The 14962-nt window shown below is 45.5% G+C and overlaps 1 protein-coding gene across 1 annotated transcript in view; it reads right to left on the bottom strand.

Annotated features, from left to right (window-relative positions):
• The window catches only part of LOC140430262 (uncharacterized), a 210357-nt gene that overhangs the window by 43855 nt on the left and 151540 nt on the right, over positions 1-14962 (bottom strand). Inside the window, exons 32-34 of the mRNA XM_072517687.1 lie at positions 8900-9147; positions 6631-6814; positions 1515-1737 (exon numbers count right to left, since the gene is read on the bottom strand). Of these exons, the coding sequence (XP_072373788.1) occupies positions 1515-1737; positions 6631-6814; positions 8900-9147 (655 nt within the window). The remainder of the gene's footprint in view (positions 1-1514; positions 1738-6630; positions 6815-8899; positions 9148-14962) is intronic.

The raw sequence follows: 14962 nt of genomic DNA, 5'->3' as shown, positions 1-14962 counted from the left end.
TATCAAAACTCCAAAACCTAGGACTTGGCTCCTTGCTCTGCAACTGGATCCTCGACTTTCTGGCTCATAGACCACAATCAGTAAAGATAAACAACACCTCCTCTACTGGGGCCCCGCAAGGCTGGGTACTTAGACCCCTACTATACTCCCTGTACATACACAGCTGTATGGCAAAATTTGGCTCCAACTCCATCTACAGGTTTGTTGATGACACGACCAAAGTGGGTCGGATCTTGAACAACGATGAGTCAGACAGAGAGGGAGATAGAGAACCTAGTGGAGTGGTGTAACAACAACAATCTTTCCCTCAATGCAGCAAAACTAAAGAGCGAGGCATTCACTTCAGGAAGCAAAATATCGTACACACCCCTTTCTGCATCAATGGGGCTGAGGTGGAGATGGTTGACAGCTTCAAACACCGAGATGTGCACATCGCCAACAATCTGTCAAGGTCAACCCATGTTCACGCTACGACCAATAAAGCACAACGACGCCTATACTTTGTCAGGAAACTAAGGAAATTCGGCATGTCCACATTTACTCTTACCAACTTTTACAGATGGACCATAGAAAGCAACCTATCTGGCTGCATCATGGCCTGATATGGCAACTGCTCGGCCCAAGACCATACAAAACTAGAGAGAGTCGTGAACGCAGTCCATCACGCAAACCCGCCTCCCATCCATTGACTCTATCTACACCTCCCGCTGCCTTGGGAAAGCATTATCAAAGGCCCTTCCCACCCTGGTCACTCACTCTTCCAACTTTTCCATCGGGCAGAAGATACAAACGTCTGAGAGCACGCACGAACAGATTCAAAAGCAGCTTCTTCCCTGCTGTTACCAGACTCCTAGAGGACCCTCTTATGGACTGATCTGATTCTCTAATGAATAGTACTACACTCCATATGCTTCACCTGAAGTCTGTGTCTATGTATTTACATTGTGTAATTAAGTATGCCCTATTTTTTTTCATGTATGGAATGATCTGTCTGGACTGTACACAGCACAATACTCTTCACTGTACTTCGGTACACGTGACAATAAACACATCCAATCCGATCCAAGTTAAGTAAATGGTCACTAAAGTGACATTTAGTACAAATAATTGTTTGTTTCATTCTGTCAGCTACCAGGAGATGCATACCACCAGTTAATTGTTAAGGTATCAGGCAGAGAGAAAGGTCACTGACATTGCCAGTTATGCTGTCTGAGCTCTAAATGCTCTAATTACCTCACATTTCATTATAATCTAAAATTGTCATTACCTTTTATGCAAAGAGTTCAAATGTCAAGATTGGTTAACACTTAAAAATAATTGTTTAGGACCTAATATTTGAAGAAAAAATGTGAAAGTGAGAACCGTAAAAGTGAATTCATAAATCTTGCAAAATGCTAATATATTTGTATTAATAATTTGTTTATTTTGCTAACTGACGAACCAAAAATGCAAAGTTGTATGATCTTAGAAAACCTCAGATTATATATATACATATATGTAGTAAAATGTCTTACTTGCTTGTAATCATCTTGCAAAAAGAATCAGAGCTACAAGGCTTTTGTGTTGCTTGGGGACTGAACGTGACTTGAGGTCTTGGAGTTGGTAATGAGGATGGTCCATTACAGTTTGGTTTGTTGGAATCTTTGACTTGCCAGTAATCACCCATTTCTGAACACGAGGATGCAGCCTTTCCACTGGGCAGCATACAGTCATCACTTTGAACATTATTGCATGTTCCTGAGAATGCAGATCATTGAGAGTGTCAATTTATTCACAATAATGTCTGCAACCTCTTTAAAGGCCCTTTTATTTATTAAAAGATACATTCTTATGAAATGAGAACAGTTATGTTTCTGCAGACAGCTCTGTCTGTATCAAGCAGTGTATTTGATGTGAAGTCAGAAGTTCTCTCAATGCAGATTTTTTAATCTTGCAATTTATGGTGCTGGCAATTCACTCAGAGTCAGGTTGCTGTGGCAATTTATACTTTTACATGTATGTTGTATGCTGGAGCTATGAGTATTGAAGGTAGAGTTTCCAACATTCTTTCCACACATGGTTGACCAGGGATCACTTCTGATCTTACTGTCTGTTATTAGCATATGTTGAAAGGATTTGCTGAGGTTGTGAACTTCTTTTGCCATAAAGTCCTGGGGAGGGACTCAAATATACATTTTCTGACTCAGAGGGGGTCACTACCTACTTGAGGCGGCACGATGGCACAGTGGTTAGCACTGCTGCCTCACAGCACCAGGGACATGGGTTCAATTCCGGCCTCGGGTGAATGTCTGTGTGGAGTTTCCTCCGGGTGCTCCAGTTTCCTCCCACAGTCCAGAGATGTGCAGGTTAGGTGTGTTGGCCAGGAAAATTGCCCCTCAGTGTCCATGGCTTTTTGGCCCAAATGAAGGCTCAGCAGCTGATTCGCCGGGACCACGCTCGCTGGCTCCCTGCTAACAAGGTCGAGCAGCACTTAAACTGCACTTGCTCAGCCAACCCCAGCCAGCTCGCAACAATGATGCCCAGGAGACCGGCCCCAATATTCACGGATGTTGACCTGCAGAGGCCCCCGGACGTGGTGGAGGCCAGGAGAGATGTCCTGTTCTCCCGAGGGTCGTGGAGGGTCAGCCACAGGCCAGCCAGTGCTGCCTGGGATGTGATGGCGGCAGCTGTCAGCTCGGGGAGTATGACCAGGAAGACTGGCCTTCAATGCAGGAAGAAAGTCAATGACCTACACCGGGCAGCATGAGTGAGTAGACATCAATGCCCCTCCCCCCTCCTCCGAGAACTCTTCCATCACCCCTTCCCCCCCATGGGGGTGACCACCACCCCATCTCCTTTAACTCCCCAAACCTTTCCTCTATCCCCCCTCCTGCACCACTGTGAACCACGCATGTGGCTAATGATGCCCCCTCTGTGTCTCCTCAGGGAAAGCTCTCGCACAATCGGTGGGAAAGGGCCCAGACTGGGGCTGCGGTGGAGTGCCGACATTAGAATCCTCACCTCCTTTGAGGAGTGGGCCCTGGAGGTGACCGGTGTGGCCGAGGACAGGGCAATCACCAACGCGAAGGCTGGCGGACGCCGCAGAGGTGAGTAACCACTGAGCTGCAGCCGGAGTACCTATCAAACGTGAGTACTGATTGCCTTACTGACTGACCCATCGGAGGGCTGCTGGATCCCAGGACACAGCTGAGGCCCAGCCTGATGCTGAGCCTCTGGAAGTGGGTCATCCGGAGCTGATGGAGATAATAGGGTGCAGCCGGGACATTCAGAGGGATGTGCCAGCGTCGCTCTAGCAGATCCATAGCCGCTTGGAGGAGCCTCAGAGGCTACGGGTGCAGGAGATGTGGCCAGGGCAATGAGTGGCACCGAGACCAATGCTGCTGGTGCGGCGACCGCAGTAGAGAGGGGGTGCGCGACTTCAGCACCATGAGTGAAGGTGTCTAAAGCATCGTGCAGACGGTAACAGCCATGGCTGAGGGTCTCGACAGAATGCCTGCCTCACTGGGGAATGTCACCCAGTACCAGGCCGACCTTGATGAGGTTCTACGGGACATGTTCCATTCTCAAATGGACATGGCCGAGGTGCTGCGGAGCCTGTCCCAATCGCAGGTGGGCATTGTGAGCTGCAGAAGAGCATGGCCCAGTCACTGGGGGATGTGTTCCAGTGACTCAGGAGCATCGCCGAGAGCATCAACACCATGGTGCAGACACTGGGGAACCGCCAGAGCTGCCTGAGCCACATGATGCAGGAGTAGCTGGGGCTCGAACCAGCTGCTCCTCCGCCCTAATGTGAATCGCAGGGCCCTATAGGCGCCGATCGTTGGAGGGGGCTGGGTGCCAACCCGGAACTCTCCCAGGGAGTGGCAAGGGTGGGCACCAGCTCCCCTGATTTCCACCCTCTAATGAGGCTGCATCTCGGGGTCAGCACAAGGGACAAGGTGGCATGGATGTGCATGTGCTGCTGACAAGTGTTCCGGGGCCCTCTGGCCTCAGAAGGCATCGAGGGCTACAAGACGAGGTAGGAAGCTGGCTGCTTCCACCTTAGATGTGCATCCTGGGGACTCACCTAGAAACACCTAGATGTAGTGGGAGAGCTAGGAGGGTCAGGCACGTTGAGGATCACTGAGCGCACCGGGGTGGGGGATGGTATAAACCGGACTGGGTATCGTACAGCACATTAAACTCATTTTTGCACAACCATCATGATGCCTCTGTCACTTTCTTCCGCAATGCAGGCTAAACCCCGGACCCCTTGCCCATCTCTCCAGGCACCGCCCCATCCCCCTCCCCATGGCACTCACCCACCCTCTGGTCCTGGACATGTTCCTGGAGCTGTGTCCCATCCCCTGGGTGTTCGGATGTTGCGTGTGTGGTGTTGCCTCCCGCAGTGTCCAGGCAGTGTCCAGGCATCAAGGTTTGGTTGGGATGCTAGGCAATGATTCCCACATGCGACATGGCCCGCCCACCCACGGGGATCCACTTGGCATCTGTGAAGTGCTCACTTAACCACGATTGCCAATTCCCTATCAGCAATAGCCTTCAGCCGCACAGCCAGAGGCCTCAGCAGTTGGTGGGAGTCATGGGTAATCGGTGGGGCAGACGGACAGGGACAAGGGCTGCCCGCAGAAAGGGAACACACGATCCAGAATTGGCATGGTGGTGCCGTGAGCGGTTGCCCCCCCAGTTGCCCCCTCCAGCGACTCTCCCCCCATCCCGCCTCCCTCCCTCCTCCCACCGAGCACTGGGGTGGCAAGCCCAGCACTCCCGGGCTCTTTGCCCATGAGAAAAGATGACTATACGCCTCCCGACACAAACCCTGCCAAGTTCACATTTTTCAATAGGAGTACTAATCGGCACCAGCGTGAGCACTCACTGGGGAGGCTGCTGAATCACGGGAGACCGTTGGATATGGGGTCGTTCTCGTTGAATGTATGGAAATGGGGCTTAAGTGGTGTTAACTGGTTTCTCGCCATGCTACGCTGAAATCCCGATTTTGCCTATGTGAGCGGGCTGGTTGCATCGCAAACTGTTTGGCGCATGGGACGAATCTTGTTTTTGGCCTCTCCCGCTATTCACCAGCCTCGTTACACTTGAGCGAGAGTGCAACGAGGCCAGAGAATCACACCTCTTGAGTCTGAATGTATATTGCTTCTAGCAAGTGTAAATTAATAATGTTACAAGTTTGACTGATCATCTTAAATTCACTATTAGTGTAGCTATCAGCTTTCTGAACAAGCCTGGGTGGTGTACTAATAGCTGGATCATTCTGTGGTCATGGTCTAGAGAAAGGGAAATCATTAAGGATACTGCTTTCGAAGATTATCCAGCACCCTCCTACTTTGTGCGAGGACAACCTCTGCAATCATACTGCTTTTCAGCATAATATCAAGGGCGATGCACTCGGTGATATCCTTGTAGAATTGTATGCAAGGAATAGCCATGCTGCAAAAAAGTTGTCCCAAAGACACAAGTAATACTTTTTGTAAAGAGATCTATTGAAACAGAATGTAGTTATAACATGATCTGACTTCAGCTGTATTATAGAATCATATAATCCCTGCAGAAGGAGGCCATTTGGCCCATCGAGTCTAAACCTTTCCTCCGAACGAGCATCCGCCAAGACCCACTGTCCCACCCTATCCCTGCAACCCCGCAACCCCACCTAACCTTTTGGACACTACGGGTAATTTAGCATGACAAATCCACCTAACCTGAACATCTTTGGATTGTGGGAGGAAACCAGAGCACCCGGAGGAAATCCACACAGACACGGGGTGAACGTACAAACTCCACACAGACAGTCACCCGAGGCTGGAATTGAACTTGGGTCCCTGGCGCTGTGAGGCGGCAGTGCTAACCACTGTATATGCAGCATTAACCTCCTAGGGGCCACGTGTCATTCAATAGACACAAGGGAAAACAGTACTTACTCGCAAGCCTCTGCCAACATTGTCAGCGGTTATTTGTTAAAGCAGCCCAGCTATACATATTTTTGAGTTTTTCTCCTGATCACTGAGAAAAGGTACACTTCAGTTTTCACCCTCTTGACAATACATAGTCAGCTGGCAGCTCACATGATAACAAATTGTGCATGCCTGGCATTCAAATTGTTCCTATTTTATTCGATCGGTGTGTATATTATATCACATCCGATTTGATATAAGGTACAAATGGAATTTTATATACAAATTAGAGTGTAATTATTTAGATGGGCGGCACAGTGGTCAGCACGAGGGACCCGGGTTCAAATCCAGGCCTGGCTCACTGTGTGGAGTTCTCCCTCTGTCTGCGTGGGTTTCCTCCGGGTGCTCAGGTTTCCACCCACAGTCCAAAGATGGGCAGGTTCGGTGGATTGGCCATGATAACATTGCCCCCTGGTGTCCAATGGTTAGGTGTGGTTACAGGGATGGGGTGCGGGAGTAGGCCTAGGTAGGGTGCTCTTTCGGAGGGTCGGTGCAGACTTGATGTGCCGAACGACCTCCTTCTGCAATGTAGATATTCTATGATTCCACGATTTTCACTTAGGAACTTAAATATTCATAACAAAAGTGTCTTTAATGTGCATGTACCAACAACCGACCTCCTAAAGGTCTTATTTTAAAGAGTTTAATAAATAGTTTACATCCTTACCACATTGCCCCTGTGTATTATTTCCAAATATTTCACTTGGAAGTTTGATTGCGAAAGATAAACCATTAAAGGTAACCAGAGCCTTTATTTTAGGAATTTCAAGCATTATGTCAATGCCTGAGCTGGCGATCTTCACACCATCTCTTGAATAGGGTAGTGACACAGTGATGCCATCAACAGTCACCTGAATAATAAGACAAAATGTCACAATTTTTCTAAATAGCAATGTGGCTTTATGTAGAATTATAGAAGGATAACAGTGCCAAAAATGACCATTCAGCTTATCAAACACATCCTAGTCTTCAGTAGTGATAACCAATTAACTATACTCCCCTCTACTTTGGGCATAGCCCTGTATTTTATTCCCTTCAGGTATCTATCCAATTCCTTAATAAGGGGTTACCATTAAATCTGCTGCCACCACACTTTCAAGCAGTATGTTCCATATCACAGCAACTCACAACATGAAAAATGTTTCCACAAGTCACCTTTGGTTCTTTTCTAATTTACTATGGGTGTGATTCAGCGACCCTGTTGTGCCTGGCATGGATCCGGGCGCAATGGGTGAATCGCATACAAACCACAAATCGGGCTCCATGCAGGGCGCAAAACCCATGTGCGAGTCACCTGACTTGTCCGCTGGGCAAAATCCAGATCTGAATACTTACACACGGCACCTGGGACTCACCAGCCATGCCTGGCAAATCTCGCCAGGCCGTTGTTTAGTACTGGTTCACACAAATGTGGGCCAGTCATATAGGTACCAGGAAAGATCTCTCAGGCCATTGGAGACCCCGGGTGGTCGGGGACAGGGCATGGTGGCACCCTGGCACTCCCCCTGGCACCTGGGCCCTTACAGTCTGGCACCCTGGCAATGCCACCTTGGCACACTGGCAGTGCCATCAGGACACTTACTGCCAGGGTGCCTGGCTGACACTGCCAGTGTGCTCCGGTGCAAGGTTTTTGGGCGGTTCCCGAGGGCCTCCCCAAGGTTGGGAAGGGGCCTGAAAAGGGGTGGAAAGATCGGGGCAGCCTTCCAAAATGGTGCCCCATTCTGTGAGGAGCCTTTCCTGCTGGTGAGCTGAGTGCAGCCTTGGCAGTGAGAAGCTCCCCGAGGTCAACAAAGACAGCAAAGTGCCTTTGGATAGCGGGTGTTTTTCGTTGCAGCAGCCGCCAAGATATGCCCCGGTAAACATGCCGTTCAGTGGACTTTAACTTGAGTCCGCTGAATTGTCCTGTATAAATCTGTGTCCTCTCATTATTGACCCTTCTGTGACTCAAAACAGTTTCTCCTTACTCTCTCAAAACCCTTCAAGATTTTGAATACTTCTATCAAAACGCCTCTTGGTACACTCTCTTCTAAGAACAACAACTCCAGTTTCTCTAGTCCCCCAACATAAGTCAAGTCTTTCATCCCAGGTACCATTCTAAAATTCTTCGTTCTAATCTGGAAAACAACCCTTCACCAGTACTCTTTGCTTTTTATTCCTTAGTTAATTTTGTGTGTATATTTGACCTTATTTGGGCTTTCATTTTGCTGACAAGCAATAGCCTGTTGAAAGTTAGTATACATATCAACCACACAACACTTATCAACTCTCTCAATTTCTATATCAAAGGGCCTAATCAAATTAGGGAAGCACAATTTGTCTTTAGCAAATCTGTGATAATTTTTATTTATTAGCACGTACTTTTCCCAAGTCCTAGTTTTGTCCCTGATTAATGCCTCTCAAGGTTTCCACTACTCATGTTAGGTTGAGAAGCCAGTCATTGCCAGGTGTATCCTCCTTCCCTTTTCTGAACAATGATGTTAAGATTTTCAATTATCCAATCCTCTAACATCAGCCACGTACCGAAGGGAGGATTGGACAGTTATGACCAGAGCCTCCCCATTTTATACCCTACTTTCCTTTATAACCTAGGTTGCATCTAGGCTTTGTTACTTTGTTTATGCCAACCATTTAATTATTTTCTTGTTCTCTATTTTTACCCAATATTGCCACTATTTTCTCATTTACTGCCACACTGGCAGCATTTACTTCCCCAGTGAAGATCGAGGGCATTTAGAACCTCAGGCACACACTTTGTCTCCACAAAAAGATTTATTTTTGGGTCCTTAATTGGCTTCATTCTTATTTTGACTCCCCTTTTATACTGATATATTTATAAGAGACTTTTGGGATTCTTTTTCCGTCAGACGCTTACATGATTGCACTCAACACATACTAAAGTGCTTCCAATGAAGAAAATGCATAATAATGATAATTACCAGATGCTGAAGACCAGTTGTAGCAACATTTGTAATCTCTATGTCCAGTTTTTCAAATTTCACTATAATAACACGTGAACAAGAAAGTCCATCTTGTGCATCACAGTGATAGTTGTCAACATAAATACCAAAGTTGTCAAGTGATGCCCTTGTTTCTTCCACTAGGATATAGGTGCAATTTCCTTCATAGGTGTAATATTGGCCATCAAATGTAACAAAATGTGAGCCTCCCCATCCATTGCAATAGCCTGTGTGGACATTAAATTTGAATATCATCAATTTAATTTGTTGTAATATAGTAATGGTTTCTCTTAGTAGCAGTATAACTTGTAAAAAAAACCTCTAATTATGATATACCTCATTCACATATTTCCTCACCTTTTTCTCTTTTATTTCTTCAAAATAGTGACAAAATCTATTACACATGACAACCCCACAATAAAATCAATTACAGAGAATTAGTAGGTGGAACAATTACTGGCATCCTAATCATTACAATCTTTCTTCAAATTCAAAAATGTATGTAAACCTGGGACTGGATTTCAGAAATTTGACACTGCCTAATTTTCTTTCTCTAAAGTTGGTTGAACAGGCTTGGCCATTAAAAAAGGAATGCTTTCTCAGCTAGGCATGAATGATCTGAACCAACATCGATTAGCAATTATCATATTGTTGTTTGTAGGATCTTACTATGTGCAATTTTGTTACAATATTTACTATCTTACATTTGTGCTGACATTTCAAAAATGCTACATTAGCTATGGAGCTCTTTGGGACATTCATAGAAATAGAAACTCGGAGCAGGTGTAGGCCATTCAGCCCTTCGAGCCTGCTCTGCCACTTAATGTAATATACCACTTGATACCATTAAAAACTAAAAATGTATCTATCTCTTTCTTGAATACATTCAGTGACTTGGCCTCCGCAGCTTTCTGCTTTAGAGAATTCCACAGGTTCACTACACTTTGAGGAAGAGATTTTTCCTCTTCTCGGTCCTAAATGGTCTACTCCATATCCTGAGATTATGTCCCTTTATTCTAGAGTCCCCAACCAGGGAAAACATCCTCACTACATCTAGTCTGCCCACCCCTGTTAGAATTTTATATGTTTCAATCAAATCTCCTCTCATTCTTCTAAATTCCAGTGAAAACAGGCCCAATCGAACCAACCTCTCCTCATAGGACAGATCCACCCACCCTCTGTCAGCCTAGTTAACCCACTGAACTCCCTCTGTGACAAGTATATCCTTTCTTAGGAGGAAGACCAAAACTGCATTCGATACTCCAGGTGTGGTCTCACCAAGGCCCTGTATAACTGCTTGCTACACCTGCCTCTCCACTTTCATTGACTGGCTTACAAGGACACCCAGATCCCTTTGTACATTCACACTTCCCAAAATATCACCATTTAAATAATTCTCTTCCTTTATGTGTATCACACCAAAATGTATAACTTCACATTTAGCCACGTTGAACTGCATCTGCCATGTATTTGCCCACTCACTCAACTGCCTAAATCACTTTGAAGCCTCCTTGCATCCTCCTCACAACTCTCAATTCTGCCCAGTTTTGTGTCATCAGCAAACCTCCGTTTGTGAAAGGCTCCTGTATTTATTTTCCTCCTTAAATTAGTTGTTGAGCTACTTCAGAAATATAAACTGAACTCTTATTGGCCAGATTTCTGGTACTGTCAGTGAAAAGATCATCTGAATGAATTCCTTTCAGTAGAAAATGGACATTAGCATTTCTTATTGTTAAGATTAAATAAGAAAAATTAACTCTACTGTGAAAAAATACAGCTACAAATTTTACATTTGCTCAATCTGTCAATGACTGAACCATATTCAGTTATCTTACTTGCTGAATCACCCTAATCTTCTATTAGCAAACATTCCCGGCTGGAATGTTATGTGAGATATATTGCCATGTCTGCTCTGCAATCAATTGCTACGAGATGCGAAGAGCATTTAGGGTGGTGGCACTCCTTTGACACACGCTTATTTATTTCATGAAGTCACCTGTTGCCAGATTATACTGCCCATTGTGGGAGTGAATTTAGAATGTAAAAATCTGTTGCATTAATCTAATGACATGCATCAAGCCAACCTGGAAAATTTTACTTTGTTCTTTCAATAAATGCCCTCACTTCTGTGCTTTATCCTGCTCCTAGATGGCAGTCAAGATGTTGTCTGAAACCAGACAAAAAATCTCTATATCCAAGAATTCAGTTACTCAATTTTGGTTTAAATGATGCTCCAATATTATTTTTAATCCACCCAATCATTGCCCAGATGAGGGTGGTAGCTTGTCATATAGGAACAATAGTGCAAAAGGTCAAAGTGGTACCGAGTCTTCAAAACTTCAAATTTCCAGTCAGATCATACCAATAGGCATGAGATGGAAAATTCTAGAAGGAGGAATGGGGAACTAGATCATCATCTCAGGTTTCTCAATAAGCAGTTTATTCCAGAACGGCATTGATAGAAGCCTATGAGCTGCCCATTCGTCCACCATGGAGACAAGGAAAGTTGCAGCAAGAAAAAGTTCCCACTTAACCTGAAACCTTGGGCCATATTTTCAAAGCGGAGCTGGGAACCCCACATGTAAATATAATTGGGCTGATTGGCAGTAGGCAAGCTTGGCATCCAATCAGAGGCTCTGAGTGCCTCCAGGAGGCTGAAGCTGTCAGGTGACATCCATGCTGGAAACTGCCACTGCTGCTGCCATGCCAAAGAGACTGGCACGGTAGCACAGTGGTTAGCATTGTTGCCTCACAGCGCCAGGGTCCCAGGTTCGATTCCCGGCTTGGGTAACTGTCTGTGCGGAATCTGCATATTCTCCCTGTGACTGCATGGTTTTCCTCTGGGTGCTCCAGTTTCCTCCCACAAGTCCTGAAAGATGTGCTGTTAGGTAATTTGGACATTCTGATGTCTCCCTCCATGTCCCAAACAGGTGCCGGAATGTGGCGACTAGGGGCTTTTAACAGTAACTTCATTGCAATGTAATGTAATCCTACTTGTGACAATAAAGATTATTATTAAAGAGGTTAGGAGGATACAAATGGAACAAACTGGACATGGACACCTAGTCAAGCTACAACCTGACGCTAGTTGACATCTTAAATTTCATAAAAAGCACAGATGGAAACAAACTTTCTTTTGCCCCATATCAACAGCAACAACTGTGCACTAACTTGCACCAGACTCTTTGGCTTTGTCCAGAAAGATAATTGAAAATTCTATTCTGTGCCAGACAGACCTCTTAATATGCTCCCTAAAGAGGGGAAAGGGCTGCTAATTAGCACTGAAATGGTTCATGTTCCCTCCTGCTGCAGGCTTTGAAAATTGCAAAGTATTCCAAATGATACCTGGCTTGAGTATTTGCAGCATTTAAAAAATTCTAAAAATAACTCTTAGTTTCTCGTAAAGATTCAGTAAGGGCAGCCCAGTTTTTGGATAGTAATAGCATGGATACACTTTGGAAATTATGGGGCTGATCTCACTGCAACTCATGTCCACGGGCATTTTGTTGGGGTCTTCACATGAACTGACCAAATAGCTTAGTCTATTTCAGGCAGAAGACTGCTTTTAACATGCAATTTGAGTTATAAACAGTTTATTACAGACCAAATTGGTGAAATGAATGTGCAGACTGCCCATGGCACCACTCCACACTCTAAGTACTAGTTATTGAATGGCCTTACTTGTGATCCCCGAAAGGAATATTGCCGGTTTCTCTGAAACTACATACATTTTTGGTTTCATACAGAGTTTTGTAGAGCCAGGAGGAAGTTGAATACTTCTTTAGTCTCTAAACAATGTCAATTACTTCACATCTCCCTCATGATTTCCTGATCTCTCCTTTACCATCACTGTTATATTCTGGTGCTCGGCCGGTTGGAATAAATGCACTGAAAAAAACACCTAATTCTTATTCTAGTTAAAGTTTTATTATTTAACAAATGCACCTATAAGAATATCAGCACAAACATCCCTTCAACAATTGCAATGCACTGGGAGCCATCTGAAAATTCAATTGTTAAATCACAATCTTCAGATAGTTCCGAAAATGCTACACCAATAGTTACCCAGAGAGAGTTAGAAGGATTAAAACCATTTCTAATTTATGGGTAACTATTGCACAGGGTCAGACCCCACTCCCTGACTATCTACTCTATGGGACCTCCCCTAACCCCACTCCACCCCCAACCTTGCAGAGAACTCTCCAGACCTCCTAAATACCCACCACACACAGGACTAACCCCAAAGGGACTCCCCTGCCCAGGCCCAACCCAACACAATACCTGGTGGGTTCCAAAACAATACTACAGTTTCCACGAGAAAGGGAATCAACCAGCCACAGCTGCAGAGTGACTGCACCAGCGAGAAACCCCAATGCCAGAAAATATTGTGAAAAGTGATCCTTCAGCTTCAAACAAGCATCTGGACAACCCATGAATAATTTCCTTCTGACTTTACATCTTCCCAGGCAAAGCTTTAAGATTTGATACTCAGCAGTGTTTTTTTGCATACTTGGATTGTGGGCTAGGGGGGGTGGGTAGTGTTGTTTTTGCATTAGCAGACAGTTTGGCAGCTTTGCACATTTTAAACCTTTGTTAATAACTTCTGCATCTTTACCCAAGTGTGTTTCAGCAATAAAACTTCTTTACTTGTTAATTTAAGGAACCTGTGTGTCTCATTCCTTGCACCGAGCTATATGCAATTAATTATTCACATTGAGTTGGCAATATCACTTCCCTTTTAAATTCAAACTGTGTTACAAACAGCTCAGGAGCGGGACAAAGAAAGGAGTTAATTCACACCTCATAACTTGGTTGTAACAAATATCATTGTCATGATATTCAAACACACACATCATGATAGACACACCAACAGACAAATCAGAACACACACCACCACAACCAATCACAGAAAGATATAAAAGCACAAACACGACACCTGGTGGTCAGTATTAGCTGGAGAGGAGGACCAGGACAGACCTGCTACACAACACACTCAGAGAGACAGCACGTGCAGAGTATCCAGAACGAACTGTATTATAAGAGTTAAAATAAAATAGAGTTGTACCACATACAACTGTGTTGGCTCATCTGTGCACCAGAGCACCCAACACCACATGGTACAGGAGTGGATCGATACCTGCCGGCATACCTCAGTGTACACAGACAACCAGCAGTGCCCAGGCAAAATGATAGAGCTCCCGGTTCCGCAGCCGCTCCAGTGCTACGGCGATCTCCGCGAAAACTGGCGGCGATTCCGGCAAGTGTTCGAATTGTTCCTGGTGGCAGCTGAACTCCAAGACCTGGATGATAGCGAAAAAATTGAATTTCTCCTCACCATCGCCGGTGCAAGGGCAAGAGAAATATTCACAAGGTTCAGGTTCTTCAGGAGGCAGCAAAGGTACAATTACCAGGCAGTCCTGGACAAATTCTCCAAGTACTGTGAAGAAAACGCAATCCAATCGGCAAGTAAAGGTAAGAAAAGCGGCAGTACTCACCTCGTGGCTGGGATCCCGGAGCCCGAATTCCCAGAGGTCGAAATCCCGGGCCTGAGAGAGGGCTGGGTCGAGGTCGGCGGCCATCTTGCTAAAGGTATCACGCTAGCACAGTTGCGCGAGCAGTGCGCAGAACCGGAAGTTTCGTTTGCGCATGCGCGAGATGCTGCGCATGCGCAGTCAAGAAAACGGCCATCGGTAAAGGAACAGCGATCTGAGCATGCGCAGTCGCTTCCTACGTGCTACATACCGAGCGTCAGGATGTCAGAGGCCCCAGACCACACCAATTTAAAGGGGAAACGTCCCAAATCCAATTTAAAAGGGAAACGTCCCAAATCAAAAAAACAAAAATCTGTTAAAGCTGTAAAACAACCTTCCCTCACCTGGAATGACAGCACATTGCCGCAAATTGACCCAGGAGATGAATTTGACCTCCGAAGAACCCTCCGACAAGCAGTTACCTACGCACAAGCCGATGATTCCGACCTCGAATACTTCGATGACGATCTTTACAGTGTTTCCGGACCTCGCGAGCCCAATGATAGCTCCG

The sequence above is a fragment of the Scyliorhinus torazame genome, chromosome 10, assembly GCF_047496885.1.
Source record: "Scyliorhinus torazame isolate Kashiwa2021f chromosome 10, sScyTor2.1, whole genome shotgun sequence".
Lineage (NCBI taxonomy): Eukaryota > Metazoa > Chordata > Chondrichthyes > Carcharhiniformes > Scyliorhinidae > Scyliorhinus > Scyliorhinus torazame.
The sequence above is the reverse complement of the archived record's forward strand: the minus strand, read 5'-3'. Positions and strand labels throughout refer to the sequence as shown.